The sequence below is a fragment of the Thermobia domestica genome, chromosome 1, assembly GCF_964235325.1.
Source record: "Thermobia domestica chromosome 1, izTheDome1.hap1.1, whole genome shotgun sequence".
NCBI lineage: Eukaryota > Metazoa > Arthropoda > Insecta > Zygentoma > Lepismatidae > Thermobia > Thermobia domestica.
Window position 1 is genome coordinate 12,667,528 of NC_137454.1, and position 17,549 is coordinate 12,685,076.

Sequence of the window (17,549 nt, forward strand, 5' to 3'; positions counted from 1 at the left end):
AGTTTATCAAGCAGGAGTTATATCTGTAATTACTTCCATTGTAATACATAAGAACCGAAATTTAAACGTCAACGTATTGTAATTAACTGGATGTTTTACGTTTATCAAATAACTCGTTTTCTAACGTCTGACTTTACAAATGCTTACTGAAATTGATCGGGATTATCAAGTGGTTTTAGCAATTTTTGGGAGGTCTCCTATACACACGACAGATGGGAGACCCGGGTTCGATTCCCGGCGGGAGCTCATGTGGTTCGGATTCCACGTTAATCAGTAGGTCCACGTCTCATATAGCCTCGCTGCTGAACGGGACGCTAAACTAAAATCAACTCAACAATACACACGACAGAAAGTAAAAAGCTTTGGTAAATCAAGCTTCATAAAAATATCCAAAGATGAGACATACAACAATCGATAGACCTCATTCAGCTGATCAAAATGATATGAGTGAGCAACAAATCCTCATGAGTAGTTTTCGAGAAATTGAAAAGCGATTTATTTATAAACTTAAAAATATTGATGTAGAACAACCAGGCTACCAATAAAATTAAACTAATACTGAACTACATCTTAGCAAGCTTTTCACAATGACGGTAACAAGACGACATAGCAGAGTATTAATACAGAGGTTGATTCATTTATATTGAGCCGAAATCAATGCGCAACTGCACCGCGCATGCACAACCTATCCTCGTGAAATTGCCACGTGACAAGCAACAGTGCCACGTTGGTTAAGTAGAAAAGTAGTGTGGTCCGACGTATTTTGATGCTGTTGAAATTGAACAGATTTTGGGATGGTTTAAGGTTGGTTTAAAGGGACAAGTTTTGCCGATAGATGTCACTACAGTCTTCCTATCTCTCCCATGTATTTTTTACCTTTTATGAAAATTTGCAATTTCTTTTATAAATTTCAACCTAGAGACTTCAAATTTTTACAGAAGGAACTTCATAACCTATTGAAGGGAACAAACCGTGCCGATGTTTTATTTAGAATTTTCTTTATTGTTGAAATGGCTTGATTGTTGAAATGGATATCCAAATCTTGAACGATGAAGCTGTTTCAACAATAAAGAAAATTCTAAATAAAAAATCGGCACGGTTTGTTCCCTTTAATAGGTTATGAAGTTTCTTCTGTAAAAATTTGAAGTCTCTAGGTTGAAATTTATAAAAGAAATTGTAAATTTTCATAAAAGCTAAAAAATACATGGGAGAGATAGGAAGACTGTAGTGACATCTATCGGCAAAACTTGTCCCTTTACACTAACCTTAAAGCACACGCAATTGTAGAAGTGACCCATTTACTCCTACCGATGACACCTATACATCTAAGAGACATACCTAATTTTACCGGAGACACAAGAGTGACTTCTTTCAGTGATACACCTAATTTGAACAGTGACAGATGCTTACTCCTATCAGCAACGAGCATATTAGTTCTAAATTATACATAAAAAGACCATTGCAAATACTTTTTATAGTATATTTTGGGAAGTGTAATGAATTAAGATATCTCCATTATTTTATGCAAAAATAAATCGCTTTGAAAAATATTTTTTTTCAAGATACAAGTCTCTTATATCGATTTACCACTATGCATACATAAATTATGTTTACCTTCTGTAATCTGTAAGAGCCGAGTTGGAAGAGAAGCAGACGCCATATTCGGTCCTTATGGGCAATTTCACGTAGGGTTCACTCGTCTCAAAATGTAATACCATTCCCTTAGGGACATCTCTTACCTGAAATCACAAATAAATAATCAACGGCCAGTAGTATGTTAAATAAAAGTAAAGTAAGTTCCTAATTATGTATTCATAACACGTAGCAAGCTGCTTTACTTTCTTGCATTTTACAATCAAACTTGACATTGATGAATAGCTTTGAATTACATATTCCGTGTACATAATAATTGTTTTTACGGGCGGTCTTTTTATAGTATGACAGTTTAAAGAATGGATACACCTTTTTCCGGTGAAAAAGAAATGTTAATTGGATAAGCAGAATACAGAAAAGACCTTTCGGGAATAAAATATGCAGATCACACACGTAGAACAAGGTAATTCATTAATATGCAGCACATGTAACGCGGCAGCTGCTGCTGGAGAATATGCTAGAAATTTTGATCGATGGAATGAGTGAAAGAAAGCACTGGAAACTTCCAGATCTTTTTAAATTTATTATTGTTGGAATAGGGGAAAGAACACACTCGAAACTTCTGGAAAGATTGAAGGGCATATAAATACCGATGCATTTGCATGATGTGTACATTTAGAAAGAAGAGGGCACCAAGAACAAGTGTTAACTTTGCGAAGAAGATATTTTACTACTAGGAGAGATTGGAAGATTGGTAAGTACTAACGTTGTAGTTTTCTTGTAGTATACTTGTTCATTTTTATATGGGAAAGGGACATATTGTAATTGTTGGAAGTATAAGGGGGACGGAACTGTTTGTTGTAATCGGGAATTGATTGCGGATTTTCCGGCATTGAAAAATGATATGACTCGGTGTACTTTTATGGAACTATAACGTGACTAAGATATAGTATAATGTAATATGTAGGGAATCAATATTAATGATTGCACCGGGAATCGAATGAGTATTCTCCCACGTGAAAAGCCGTACGATAAACATTTTGCTTAGCAGAAGTTGTTACTTATATGTAGCTATGAATTGTGTAAGACGTATAACTGGTATTTAGAAAGTATATGGGAAGTTTTATTGGATAGAGAGTCATGACACTGCCGGAACTCGAACCAGGGTTCCCCCACGTGGAGAACCGCACGCTTGCTTGCACTGTAGACCTTTTTTCAGTTATAAATGGTATATTTTACAAACTTATATTGGTTAGGTAGTTAACAGAATCTGCACCGCGAATCGAACGATGGCTGTCTTACATGCAAAGCCAATATGGTTGAGCGTTAGTGCTATGTTGAATATCATATTTTTGTAATTTGAAAAGTCGTAATACGGTAACTAATTGCATTTTTTCTTTTCTGTTGTAGTTGCTGAAGCATATAAGTGATAGAAACGAGAAAAAGCAGAGAGCGACGTGGATTTCAATTGGATCATCACTTAAACAGGGATAAACTAATATTCGGTAAGTATTATTATTATTATTATTATTATTATTATTATTATTATTATTATTATTATTTTCAAAATTTTGTTTGTTTTCAGGTTTTTTAGTCATTGTATACATATATTGATTGCACTTTTTTGTCTTGTATTTTACAGAAAAAAATGGAGTTTTACTTTGAGGAATTTAACGTGATTGATGAAACCATTTTCCAGGGAAGACTGAGAGGCTTGGATAGTGCTGAACGTGTTTTACATACGTGGCAACAAGTAGTGGACCTGCAAGCAGCAGGGTATGTTGGATCGTCTGAAATTGTAAGTGATCTACTATCGCTTTTGTACCTATATTATAAAAATAATCAATATATCATACTAAATAATGTTCGCTCAGCAGCGGACATTATAGAGCTTTTTGACCACGGATTTTTCCGTGAAGATCGACTGTATGATGCGGCATTTATGTTATATTTAAATTATATGGCTTCTGAGAAGGGGCAGTTAGAGCGAGTGAGTGACAAAAGTGTATCCGCGTTCTTTTCATTTACGGGAAATCGAGAAAATGTTCAATCAGAACATAATGATGATGATGACTTATTACATATTGATTGGGCACTATTAAATGAAATTAATTTGGATGAACCAGTAGAAATTCAAAATTCTGAAACTGACTTTACAGAGATGTTGTGGCAAAAATTACAAGAAATTGAGGAAGAAAATGCGCGTGTTGATCGTCTGAATAATGCACATTATTCAGAAGATATGCGACCCACAACTTCTCAGCACCCTCCATTGCGAGGGTATGGAGGAAATGAAAGAGAGTGTAATATGTTTGAAATTGTGGGGAGAAATGTGAGAGAGTACCCGCGTTTCAATATGAAAGGGGTGGAAATTATTGTAAAACCAACTGTACAACATATAATTACAAATCCCATGGATTATATTACGTCCATGATGGATTATGCGCTTTCTACCGTTCTGAGGGATACACGACCCCACGATTTTGTCGGTTTAAGAATAAATTCCGACAGAAATCTCCTGAATAAAGAAGTGTTTGTTCCATGGAGAAAACGTCAAAATTTGAATACCGATGTGGTTCTTAGAACGGTGGAAAACGTACTAAATAGCAATGAATCATTTCTTTTAGGAAATCAATTAGAATTCCGGTTTGATATCGTTGATGGATTACACGGACAGGGTATAGGTAAACGCGCAGCGGTAAGAAAATATGCAGAAATGAGTATTTTTTTCAAGGATCATGTGGTGGCCACAAAGGCTAGTGATTTTCTTTGTCTGCCAAAATCCATAGTATATTGGATTACAAAGCATGAACAAAGTAAGCAGGCTTTATATGATATGACCCTGCCTACGAAGAAAACATGGGGAAATAAAGCACAAAAATTGTGTAACGATGCGAAAATGTACGTTGAACGGAAACAGGGATTTGATTTGGAAGATGTAGTTGCATTTCAAAATTATTTAGTGAAAAAGAATTATCAAATTGTAGTATATGAATTACCGGAAAATTCCAGAACACCTGTGGTACGCTACCCAGGAATAAATGCTGAGAAAAAGATATTTATTCTGTATCAGAGAGGGGATACTGTGGGCCATTTCCAGCCCATTAAGAATATTACTTCGTTTATGGGGAAGACAAGTTTTTGCTTTTCATGCTTGGAAGGATTTTATGAAACACGTGCGGCTCACCAATGTCAGATGAGATGTTCGTACTGTGAACATTTTCATAGTAATGAAACTAACGCGAAATTGGTACATTGTACACAATGTAATAGAAACTTTGCTGAAGGCATTTGCTTTAATAACCATTTAACACTAAATAAAGTAAAGAAATCCACATGTGATTACGTAAAATTGTGTAACGCATGTGGTGTAATTTATGATGTGAGAAAAAGAAAATCAGCTCATGTATGCGGCGACTACTATTGTAGTCTTTGTAAAGTGCACGTAACTGTTGGCCATCAATGTTTCGTTCAAAAGTGTAAACTAAAACGCACTGGACGGTTTTTGTATATTATATTTGATGTGGAAACCATGCTATTAGCACCAAATGAGAAAGGTGAACGGGAGCATGCTGTAAATTTATGTTGTTGTTTGAATGTATGTTTTCACTGCATAAATACAGGAGTAGATAGTTTGTGTTTCAAGTGCGGAGATAAAATATCCGGGAACCGTATGTTTTCTTTCACAACCATGGAGGCGTTTATTGAACATGTGCTTATGGAAAGACCAGAGTATCAGATCATTGTGGCACTTGCTCACAATAATTCGCGATATGATGGTCTATTTTGTGTTCGCACACTTATTGAGAAACAAAAAATAACTCCACATGTTCTCATGCACGGTCAAAAGATATTTCAAATTAGTATTAGTAATCGTTTTTATTTTCGGGACACTTTTCTTTATCTTGGTGTAAAATTATCCAAATTACCGAAAACCTTAGGATTGAATGTGGAATTGAAAAAAGGAGATTTTCCATACCTCTTTAATACAGAGGAACATCAAAATTACGTTGGACAATGGCCGGCATTGCATTATTATGACCCAGACTCACGTAGTACGGCAGACCGGGCAGAACTTATGCTGTGGCATGAAGAGCGAGTACGGAATGGTGATATTTTTGATTTTCAGAAAGAATTGATGGAGTACTGCCGGAACGATGTGCGTATATTGGCGGAGGCAGTAATTAAATTTACCTCCATGATTGAAGAGAAAACAAATGGTATTCAATGTTTTATTTCCAGCACGACGATCGCTAGTTTAGCAAGGTTGACGTACCGGTGTCATCACCTGATTGAAAACACAATTCCAGTTATTCCTCCAAACGGGTTCCAACTTACTCAACAACAGAGTATTAAAGCATTAAAATGGTTGAAGTATATGGAACATGTAACAAAGAGATCTATTGTTACTTCGAATAATGCGTTGGAGGAACGGTTTGGCAGATATAAAGTCGATGGTTTTGACGCTGAAACAAACACTATATATCAGTTCATGGGATGTTACTGGCATTCCTGTAAAAGCTGTTATAAAGATAATAGAAATAGCATTTTATGCAAAGAAAATGGTGCGTACAACACTTTTGAAAAGAGATACGAACAAACAGTGCACTGCCGCAACTATTTGAAAAAATTAGGTTATAATTTAATAGAAATTTGGGAATGTGAATGGGATGCAATGGTAAAACGTGATAAACATATACAGAAGATCCTCGAACAACTGTGCAAACATATTCGTGATCCTCTCATTCCGAAATCTGCCTATCAAGGAGGTAGAACAGAAAATTTTAAGTTATATGTAGACTGTGCAGAGGACGAATACGTAGTTTACGTAGATGTCACTTCGCTTTATCCCGCAACAATGTGTAAACGAGGCATGCCTGTGAATGTACCTAAAGTACACAATGGCCCCAATTTCCCCAATGTGCGAAACATTCATGGACTTGTAAAATGCAGTGTTCTTCCACCCTCCGATTTATATTTTCCAATCCTCCCTTATGTTACGGGAGGAAGATTAACCTTTGGATTGTGTAAATCGTGCATGGATGAACAAAATGATGATGAATGTACGCACATAGATCTTGAACGTATCATTACCGGTACGTTCTGTACCCCCGAACTGCACAAAGCATTAGACAATGGATATGAGCTAATTGAAATTCATGAAATATGGGAATTTGATTTATTAGTCCCGGAAAAAGATGTTTGTGAAGGATTATTTGGGTCATATGTGAAATCCTTTTTACAAATGAAACAAGAAGCTTCAGGCTTTCCTGCAGAATGCAGTACAAAAGAAGAGCAGGAAAAGTACATTCAAGAATATTTTAGGCATGAGGGAATACAGTTAAATTATGAGAACATAGAATATAATCCAGGCCTGCGCAGTACAGTGAAACTGTTTTTGAATTCGCTGTACGGGAAATGGGGGCAAAGAACAGACCTTTCACAGTGCACAATGGTTGATACAGCAGAGGATTTTTTGAAAATTTTAACAGATCCTAAATATGAAATTCAAGCTGTAACACCAGTTGGTGAAACTCATTTAATTGTTCAATATAAAGACTGTGAGAGTGAAAATATCCCATTAGCATTTTCAAATGTTGTGCTGGCAGCATTTATAACCTCATGGGCACGACTGTGGTTGTATGATCTACTAACAAGTGTTGGAGAACAGAATGTAATCTATTGCGATACGGACAGTATCATGTTTATACAAAGAAAAGATGAGCAACTCCCATTAAACTTAAGTTCGTATTTGGGTGGGTTAACAAATGAAGTTCCCGAAGGTTGGGAAATACGTAAAGTAATAGCATTAGGTGCAAAGAATTACGCCTACGCTTTACGCAATGCTAGTGGGGAAATGAAATATGTCTATAAAATACGTGGAATAACATTAAATCACAGAACAAGTTATAAAATTAATTTTCATAGTTTTTATGATTTAGTGACGGGGAATCGGGAGGCAACTGTAATCGAAATGCCATCCAAAATTGTTCGGAAACCAGATTTGCGCATCTTTTCTCGAAGAGAACTAAAGACACATCGAATGGTGACCAGTAAACGCAGACGAATAGACGCTGACATTGTGACTGACGTACCAAGAAGTGTTACTGTTCCGTATGGCTATAGATCTCATAAATGATTGGCCAGAGACTCGTTTTTTGGGGAATAAAAAGCAGAGTTTCTATCACATTGTGTCAGTTGCAACGAAGATGTTACGTTTTAAACATCCGTGCACTATTCTCATAGCTGGTCCTTCCCGTGCTGGTAAAACTCACTTTGTGAATCGATTAATCAAAGAAAGAAATGATATGTTTACTGTTTCCTTTAAAGAAATTGTATGGTGTTATGGCGCAGTTATACCAAACTTGGACGTTGATGCAAAAATACGTTTTCTGAAAGGAATCCCCGATATAAATACTTTTGATATAAGTGAAAATTCATTACTCATATTAGATGATTTAATGTCAGAAACAAATGACGATGTGGCCAAATTATTTACCAAGTACGCTCACCACAAGAAATTAACCGTAATAATTATTGTTCAAAATTTATTTCCAAAAAACCGGCATGCTCGAGATATTAGTTTAAATGCACATTATATAGTGGTATTTAAGAATCCACGTGATAAGTTACAAATTGAATATTTAGCAAGACAAATTATGCCTCGTGAAAGCAAACAACTCGTAAATGTCTTTGAAGAAATTACACATAAACCACACACGTATTTATTGTTTGACCTTACACAACAAACACATGATGCCCTACGACTAAGAACAAATATATTTCCCGGAGAAATAATGCATGTGTACAGTAGTGTTAAAAACGCGGCCACACCGTTTTATGTTTAGTTGGCATCAAGATGTTGAAGGTAAAACATCATTATAATACGCTCTGCACGCTTGCGAAATGCAAGCCATCCGTTCGGAAAGTTATTCTTCAAAACGCACCGGGTGATTTGATTCGTACCATATCACAAGTAGCAAAAAATACTATAAAAGGAAATATCCCCATATCATTAATTCAGAAGCAAAGGCTCCGTAGACATAAGAAGATCTTACGTGCTCTCTCCTCAAAACTTTCTCTTAAAAAGAAAAAGAAATTATTACTACAGAAAGATGGTGCATTACTTCCATTAATTCTCGGGCCACTCATTGGTGCCTTAGTCTCAACAATTTTTGGAAGATAACATGTCGGAATTACGTAAAATGCTATTAGTCCCAGAAAATGCACTTCATAGAATACAATCTAATTTAAAGACGCATGAAGCATATCAATCAAGACTAGATAAAGATATGAGCGAAATCTTACATCGTACAGATTTGAGTAGAGAACAAAAATGGAAATTGTATCAGCAAGTATTACATCAATATTTACATTATAAATCGGGTCCCACACCGGAAAATCCTATTGCCCTACCCATTGTTGACGCAGAAAATGCAAGTAGTCGTACAGATAGTGGTATTTTAACTCTTGTACCCGACATATTACAATCAGTACCAAAAACACTTCGAAGGAAAACGGATTTATTACTTAAACAACTCATTAATTCACAGAAAATCTCGTGGGATCAAACAGGTACAGTAGCTATCGATGGAAATATCATTCCCGGTTCCAATATTATCGATTTAGTAAATGATGTCGTTCGTACACGGAAATATTCAACACAACCAGTAGGATTACAGTCATTTAAAACGTTATTGGATGATATTAATGTTCCTCGGGAATTTATTAGTTCACGTACACCAGGACCGCCTTCACCTGCTTTTACAACCCCGAAAGTGACTGGCAGTAAAATTCGAAAACGGCATTCTTCTTCGACTGCAGTATCTCCCGCAATTGCAGCTAACGTATTTCGGTATTGGAAAGAATATAAAATGTAAAATAAGAAATGACAAAATTATCAAAAATCTATTACAAGTATTCAGATCCTGCATCTTTATCCAGTGTTAGTACATTAGAACGTAAAACAAAATTATCCCGAGAGAAAATTAAAAAATGGTTAGCATCACAAGATGCATATACAATGCACGCTCCAATACGAAAAACATTTCCACAGAAACAATATTATGTTAGTGGTCCTAATGAAACATTACAATGCGATTTGGCGGACATGCAAAATATTGCAAAGTATAATGACGGATATCGCTATATTTTATGTGCAATTGACATTTTTTCGCGGTACTTGTATTGCATTCCTGTGAAAACAAAGAAAGGGCCTGAAATGGCTAATGCAATAACTTCAATTTTAAATCAAGTGCCATTATTGGTTCACGTTCAAACTGATTTAGGGTCAGAATTTTATAATCGCCATGTAAAGAAAGTGTTTAAAGATTTTGGGATTAATCATTATAGTGTACATTCGGAAATGAAATGTGCGTTAGTAGAAAGAGTAATTCGTACCATTAAAAGTAAAATATATCGTTATTTTACTGCAGAAAATACGTATCGGTACATTGATGTGTTGGATCAAATTGTACACAATTATAATCATAGTTATCATTCAACTATTAAAATGGCACCCGCAGAAGTAAATGATTCAAATATCAATCAAGTGTGGAATACGCTGTACGGAAAGACTGTACATAAGAAGAAATTAACTTGTAAATTTCAAGCAGGAGATTATGTTCGTATTACTAAATATAAACATAAGCTTGAAAAAGGATATTTGCCAAATTGGTCTCGAGAAATATTTCTCGTTGATAAATGTATAAAATCAAATCCTGTAACTTATAAATTAAAAGACTGGAATGGTGATGAAATTAAAGGAATATTTTATGCTGAAGAATTACAAAAAATATTTCTAAGCTCAAACAAAACCTATTTAATTGAAAAAGTTCTTCAACGTAAGAAGGGGTGGGTTTTCGTAAAATGGTTACGCTACCCAGAAAGTGTGAATTCGTGGATTCGAGTATCTAGTATTCAGTCTGCATAATGAATTCATCATTGAAACACGGTTTTTATGTGACGTTACCTTCCAATGCAAGTAGTACACTTTTTGATAATACAACATCCTCATTTCGAGTAAAACTTGCAAGGGCCATAGATTTAACGGACGGAGAGTGGGTTGTGGGCTTAACACAAATTAATATACCGTGGAGTTTTTATAATGTTGGTCCGGGTGAACAAATTACAATCGATACATTTATTGATGGTGAATATATTCGATATCCTGTTAAAGTAACGGAGGGATATTATGCATCCATTAAAGCCATCTTAAATCTAATTCCCGAGAAAGTACGTATAATAAAATATAATTATTTTAAGAATCAAGTGTATATTCAACATTCCTTCCGGTCACGTGATCGGTGTATTCTAGACATAACAAAAGGTTTACAACATATACTCGGTTTTATGAATGAAAATTCAAATTTTTATAATTCAGTGGTGTATATAAAAGATCAACATAGGGAACAATTTCTGGCTCCTCAGGGAAAATATCCCTGTAACCTTGATTATAATATTCCAACAGAAGTTAACGTATGTGTGGATATTGTAAAACAACAAGAAGAAATTGGACCTTTACTTCGTAAAATTAGTATATTTTACGAGCGGTATGGACGAATCAAAAATATTTTATTTCATAACCCGCAGTACGTGAAAGTTGAAAAGAAATATTTTGATACGATAGAAGTAAACTTAAAAGATGAACTCGGTATAAACTTACCATTTCGTTTTGGAACTTCGAACTTGACACTTCACTTTAAACGAAAATGATTTCTGAAAGCATCGAAGACAGTTTCTACATTACACTGGTTTCAAATGCGAGTACAGACGTTTATCCTAAAAAATAGTCCAACCCATTTCATTAATAATTTGAAAAATACTGTACGTTTAACAGATACGGATTGGTGTGTCGGATTAAGTGAAATACATATTCCTTTAACGTGTCATAATGTCACCGAAGATGAAAATATCGTTTGGTACAAATTAGAAGGTCATGAAATTATGAAAAGTAAAATTACTCCTGGATATTATGCAAACATTGAACACATACTGGAAGAATTAAATAAAGTTTCAGAATTTATACGATTTAACGCTTTCAATATTATTCATGTTACTTCTGAACCAAACGTTGAATTTATAACACTTTCACCTACTTTGGCTATACAACTAGGTTTTCATGAAAAAAATGATCTCATTATTCAAAAACAGGGATTTAAACAACCATACTTAGATATTGGATATCCTTTTCAAATTTTTGTGTATACTGATCTTATTGAATATCAATTGGTGGGAGATACGCAAGCTCCCTTACTACGTATTGCAACTGTTGGCAATATGACTTATGGAAAAGTTCAAACGTTACGATATCAAGATATTCACTATATACCACTCTCTAAATTTTGCTTTAACAGTGTTGAAATACTACTAAAGGACCACGCAGGACGAAATTTACCATTTCGTTCCGGGACATTGACAGTGACACTTCATTTTAAACGTTCTCCTGGAAAATGAAAAAGCAACATACGTATTATCAGCGGGGACGTGGCCTTCCCTTCTTTTCAGGTCCAGTTTATCAACGGGGTCATGGGATTGGTAGTTTCTTTAAAGGTTTATTTCGTTTTGCATTGCCTTTATTAAAACAAGGTGCCAAAGCTGTAGGCCGGCAAGCGTTACAAACAGGAATACAAGTTGCAGGTGATGTACTAGAAGACCGTCCATTTAAAGAATCCGTTCGTGCTCGCGTAGAAGAAGCTGGAGAAACATTAAAAACTAAAGCTGCAAATAAACTTAGTTGTTAACCGGTAGTGGTAAGAGACGTCCACGAAAACGTAAGGCTCCTGCTATTGTACAATTCGGTCCTCCGGTCAAACGTAATCGAAAATATTCCGGTGATATATTTAGTTAATCATGGCTTTACTCAGTGGAAGTAGTCCTGAATGTTGTACAAGTGAACTTGATTTGTTTACTATTCCAATGACTCAAACTGCTATTGAGTCATCTTCCACTGTTGAATATCGTCCGGTTTCTACTTTATCGTCAGAAGGACCAATTGAATTTGTTGTACCTGGTGAAACTGGTGATTTTATTCACACTGCATACTTGTATCTCTATGTAAAATGTAAAATTACAAAAAACGATAATACAAATTTAGTTGCGGCGGATATTGTTGCACCTGTAAATAATTTTCTTCATTCGTTATTTAGTCAAGTTGATGTTTTATTAAATGATAAATTAATTAGTTCATCATCTGGTTCATATCCGTACCGGGCTTATATCGAAACATTATTAAATTATGGTAGTGATGCCGCTCGAACCCATTTAACTGGGGGATTATGGTATAAAGATACTGCAAACCAATTTAATGTATTAGGTAATGCAAATACTGGATTTACAAATCGTGCCCAGTATGTTAGAAATAGTGCATCATTCGATTGTTTTCCGGTACCGGTATATATTATCAAGATCATTCACATACAATTTCCCGTGAAGAATTTCGACATGGATTTCGACACTTTGTACCCGTTCATTCTATCTCCAACAGGAACATTAGATGATTCTACGTGGGATGTCATACGTGATTCCCCTGTCAATTTAAAATTATCATTTTCTCAACCTCTACAAAATTCCATTACATGTATTGTGTACGCTCAATTTGACTCCCTCATTCAAATCGATAAAGACAGGAATGTATATACTGATCATACAATGTAAAATTTCGTCATTTGAGTGCCATGAGGGTTATTGTTCACTTCTCCGCGTTCAACGATAATGATGATCATAGTATTATTAAGGAACTTGCAATTGTAAATCCTGATATCCCCTTTGTACAAAGCTGGATTTTTAAACCACCATATCCATTACATGAATTACGTGTGCCGCTCATACTTTCGAATAAACATCTAGTACAACATGATTATGATATTGACTGGTACAATGGCGATGTAGATTACTCATTGTTACCTACTATATTGAAACAATATTGTGCTAATACCTGTACCTTGTATACTTATGGTAAAACACGTCAGGACTATCTGCAGCAACTATTGGAACGGACTGTTGTGAATTTAGAAGATTTACAGTGCCCAAAAGCGTCTTCCTTGGGATTTCATGTTTACTCTTGTGCTTATTTAAAACATAGATTTGGACAATTTAAGTGTTGTGTGCGTGAAGCTTTATTATATGCCGAATACTTAAAAGTCTATGGTTATGTTTTATACGTAAATCCAAATAGTGCAACGTATGTTCCATCCAAAATAAAACAAGAGGAGGAAAGTAAGGATGAAATAGACTAATAAACATGTATAGTGATCAATTATTACAAGTGTTACTAAAAGACTGCATTACCAGTGCAAATGTGACTGGAATTTATCCCACTGATCGTTTACCTATACTTGTTCAACACCCTTAGGACTGATTATTAATTTGGACAAGTCTGATTTACCTGGTAGCCATTGGGTAGCGATCTATATCAATAACAATAAACATGGATACTATTTTGATTCTCTGGCACAGGGTGTGCCTAAACTAATTCAACAGTTCCTACAAAGGAATTGTAAACTCTATTTTGTAAATACTGTACAAGTTCAAGATAATCATTCTATCATGTGTGGATATTTTGTATTATATTTTCTGTATTATATGATACGTGGTGTTTCATTTGACAAATGTATTGCAATGTTTAATCATAAAAAATTAAAAAATAATGATAAGCTTGTCAAAAAACATGTAGAAAACATAATGAAAAAGAAAAAAAGTAGATGTTTGTAGATTTTTAGAAATAAATAAATACCAATTTTTTAAACTTTTATATTTTTATTTCTCCATAAAATATATCTTCCTTAAAATAATTTTAAGATTACAATGAAAACATTAAACTTGCTATGCCCTTAGTAAGGGTTGTGGATCGCTCATTTTTCCACCAATAATTCAATTGTTGTGCATTTCGATATGCACATGCCGATTTTGATTCTACTTGCTTATGAAATGAACAAATTTCATTACAAACGGTACCTTGTAATTCTGTTAATGGTGGACAACCTTTTCTTTCCAGATCCACAACGTTTGCTAACGCAAAGATTTTCTTTATCCAAATGGATTTTTCCCCACCTTTACAAAGGAAAGTTGCATCTGGTGCACAAAAATCATACATAATATTCCGAATATGTGATACGAGATAGCCAGTCTTACTAGACCATGACAAGCCATGCAAGTGGTTTGTAAGCCAATCGATTTGTTTTTGGCAACCTATTGGTAAATCGTTAAATTCACATGGTACTTTTACTAAACAATGAAAATTTAAAGTATCATCACACGCAGTAAGACAAAATTCACGTATCACAAATTCATTCGGGGAAATCTTAAATCCCTGTATGTCTACAATATACATTTTATTGTAAACTGAAATTTCACACGAACGTTCCATGACACCTGGAATAAGTTGTCCAATAAATTCAGTATTTTTTAAACATTCACCAGTTTTTAACATAAAGTTTGTGATTGAAATTTCACGATGCCGTTCATGAAAAATTTCAAAGAGTTCTACTAAAGTCTTATCATTCAACAAGTGCTTTTCAAGAAAAGTTCCAGGATTATGCTGCATACCACTTATTCCATTTGAGCGTAAGTATACAGTTATCGTTTCTAACACACAATTTTCACTAATGTTTTGTCCACAATTCTCACTATCACAATACATGATTACTAATAAAAGGAAATCAAACAATACACAATTTACCATATGTCCACGTATTTCCCATAATCTTTTTCCAGTAAAATTTTTAATAGAATGGGTCTGTATTCAAAGTCCCACACAAGATCTCGGAAACGTTCAATGAAATTCCATATCATCGCAAAAGGCTGTCCATGCTTTTTTCTGTAAATTGATAATAATTCTTCACGAACTTCAAATTTCGTTACAGCATCTATAGCTTTCCGTTCAAGAGATTCCGTATCCAACACCAAACAATCGTGTGTCCATTGACTGCCGTCTCCGAACCCGCAAGCAAAACAAATACATATATCGTCTGGTTTCCAGTATATTATACAGTCTTTTATACAATCCAATGATGTACGTTCCACAGTACACTCACATGGCAAATTCAAAAATTCTTCCAACTCCCAATTCTCCACCGGGGAATTACTCACTGTTGGTGAAGGTGTAGGGGGATATTCTTCTATTTCATGATCCACATCAAGTAACGGGAAAACTTCTGTTTCCAGTGGCGGAGGTTGCGGGCTTACCACCGGTTGGGATGTCCCCGATAAAGACGTCAATACATCCGAGTTGACCGGGGTAACTTCTGTTTCCAGTGGCGGAGATTGCGGGCTCACCACCGGTTGGGATAAAACCTCTGCCCCCGGCAAAGATGACGATTCTGCGAGATCACTTTCACCTCTTGTACTAAAATTCAAAGGTTTCGGTAAATCCATGCTTTAAAACCAATCTATAACTACTTTTCACTAAAAAACACTGGGTATTTAATATGCTTCGTCCATCACGTGATATCCCATTCCAACCATCCAAATTTCTAGCATATTCTCCAGCAGCAGCTGCCGCGTTACATGTGCTGCATATTAATGAATTACCTTGTTCTACGTGTGTGATCTGCATATTTTATTCCCGAAAGGTCTTTTCTGTATTCTGCTTATCCAATTAACATTTCTTTTTCACCGGAAAAAAGGTGTATCCATTCTTCAAACTGTCATACTATAAAAAAGACCGCCCGTAAAAACAATTATTATGTACACGGAATATGTAATTCAAAGCTATTCATCAATGTCAAGTTTGATTGTAAAATGCAAGAAAGTAAAGCAGCTTGTTACGTGTTATGAATACTAATTAGGAACTTACTTTACTTTTATTTAACATACTACTACGGCCATCTTCAAGAAACTTCTCACCAGGCTTGTAATAAACACGCTCAAAAATGCGATCGTGAGTTGAGTTTAAATCCGAAATATAGGTGAGTTTGAGCTAGGCTCAACACCGATATTGTTATTTTCGCAAAATAATATCATCTTCCATTTTCACCTTTCCTGCTGTTCAATCTCTGAGAAGACACTCTAAATACTAATTTACTATTAAAATGAACTTGAAACAAAAAAAATAACGGTAAAATCATTAGAAATCTCGAAAACTGTTAAAGGTAGCAATAATACAACTGCAAAGTTCCTGAGTAAAATTTACTGATCACACATACCGCTTCCATTTGAAATGTTGAAGTTTAATCTAAGATGATGGACATAAGGTAGCCGCCGGAAACGCGGTATGGTCTGTGACATTTTCACTCTTATCTATAACATGTCGACGGATACTTCATTCCTGTCATAGTTTATGTCCTAAGACTTTTGGCCCACCCTGTATATTGTAGTTATATATTGCATTCAATCTGAAAATGTATACTTTATTTGTAGACAACATGCATTTTGCACGCTTCTTTATCTATTATTAAAATGTTTATTTCTTTTAAAAAACAGATGGCGAATCTTTGTCAACTGAATCTTTCTCCATAAACAGAAAAGTTCACATGCTTTTACAGTCTAGGTCCAAGATTAGGTGCGTGTAGAATAATCTCGTGTTTGATTTCAGCTGGAGATGTGTTGAATACTATTTTTTACTATATTCTTTAGCCTGAGAAGTACGAAGCACCGTTTAATGGTTACCAGCTCTTGTTTTAAACTACTCTATAAGAGTACCCCTATGTTTTTAACCTATGATATACCATGTATAGAAATTATATGCCAAATTGATCAAGAATCTACGTATTTGGAAGTTAGGAAAAAGTACTCACCTGTGCTTGAACATAACTTAGAGTTAAATTAAGTCGAATATTCTTCTTCTCAAACTCTGTAAACTCTTTTAAGTTTAATATATTCAGATTCCCAATTGCTTCAACATATTCCTGGTAAAGTGATTTCATAGCACCTTTAAGTTTCCCAAACTCTCTGCAAAATACATGATTACAAATTTTACTCTTACAAACTATTTATAAATAATATACCACTTACAATTG

General features: G+C 34.9%; 1 protein-coding gene across 1 annotated transcript in view; it reads right to left on the reverse strand.

The window, feature by feature from the left end:
• The window catches only part of LOC145660442 (uncharacterized), a 69,656-nt gene that overhangs the window by 36,003 nt on the left and 16,104 nt on the right, over positions 1-17,549 (reverse strand). The window contains exons 3-4 of the mRNA XM_081727915.1: positions 17,328-17,481; positions 1,615-1,739 (exon numbers count right to left, since the gene is read on the reverse strand). Of these exons, the coding sequence (XP_081584041.1) occupies positions 1,615-1,739; positions 17,328-17,481 (279 nt within the window). The remainder of the gene's footprint in view (positions 1-1,614; positions 1,740-17,327; positions 17,482-17,549) is intronic.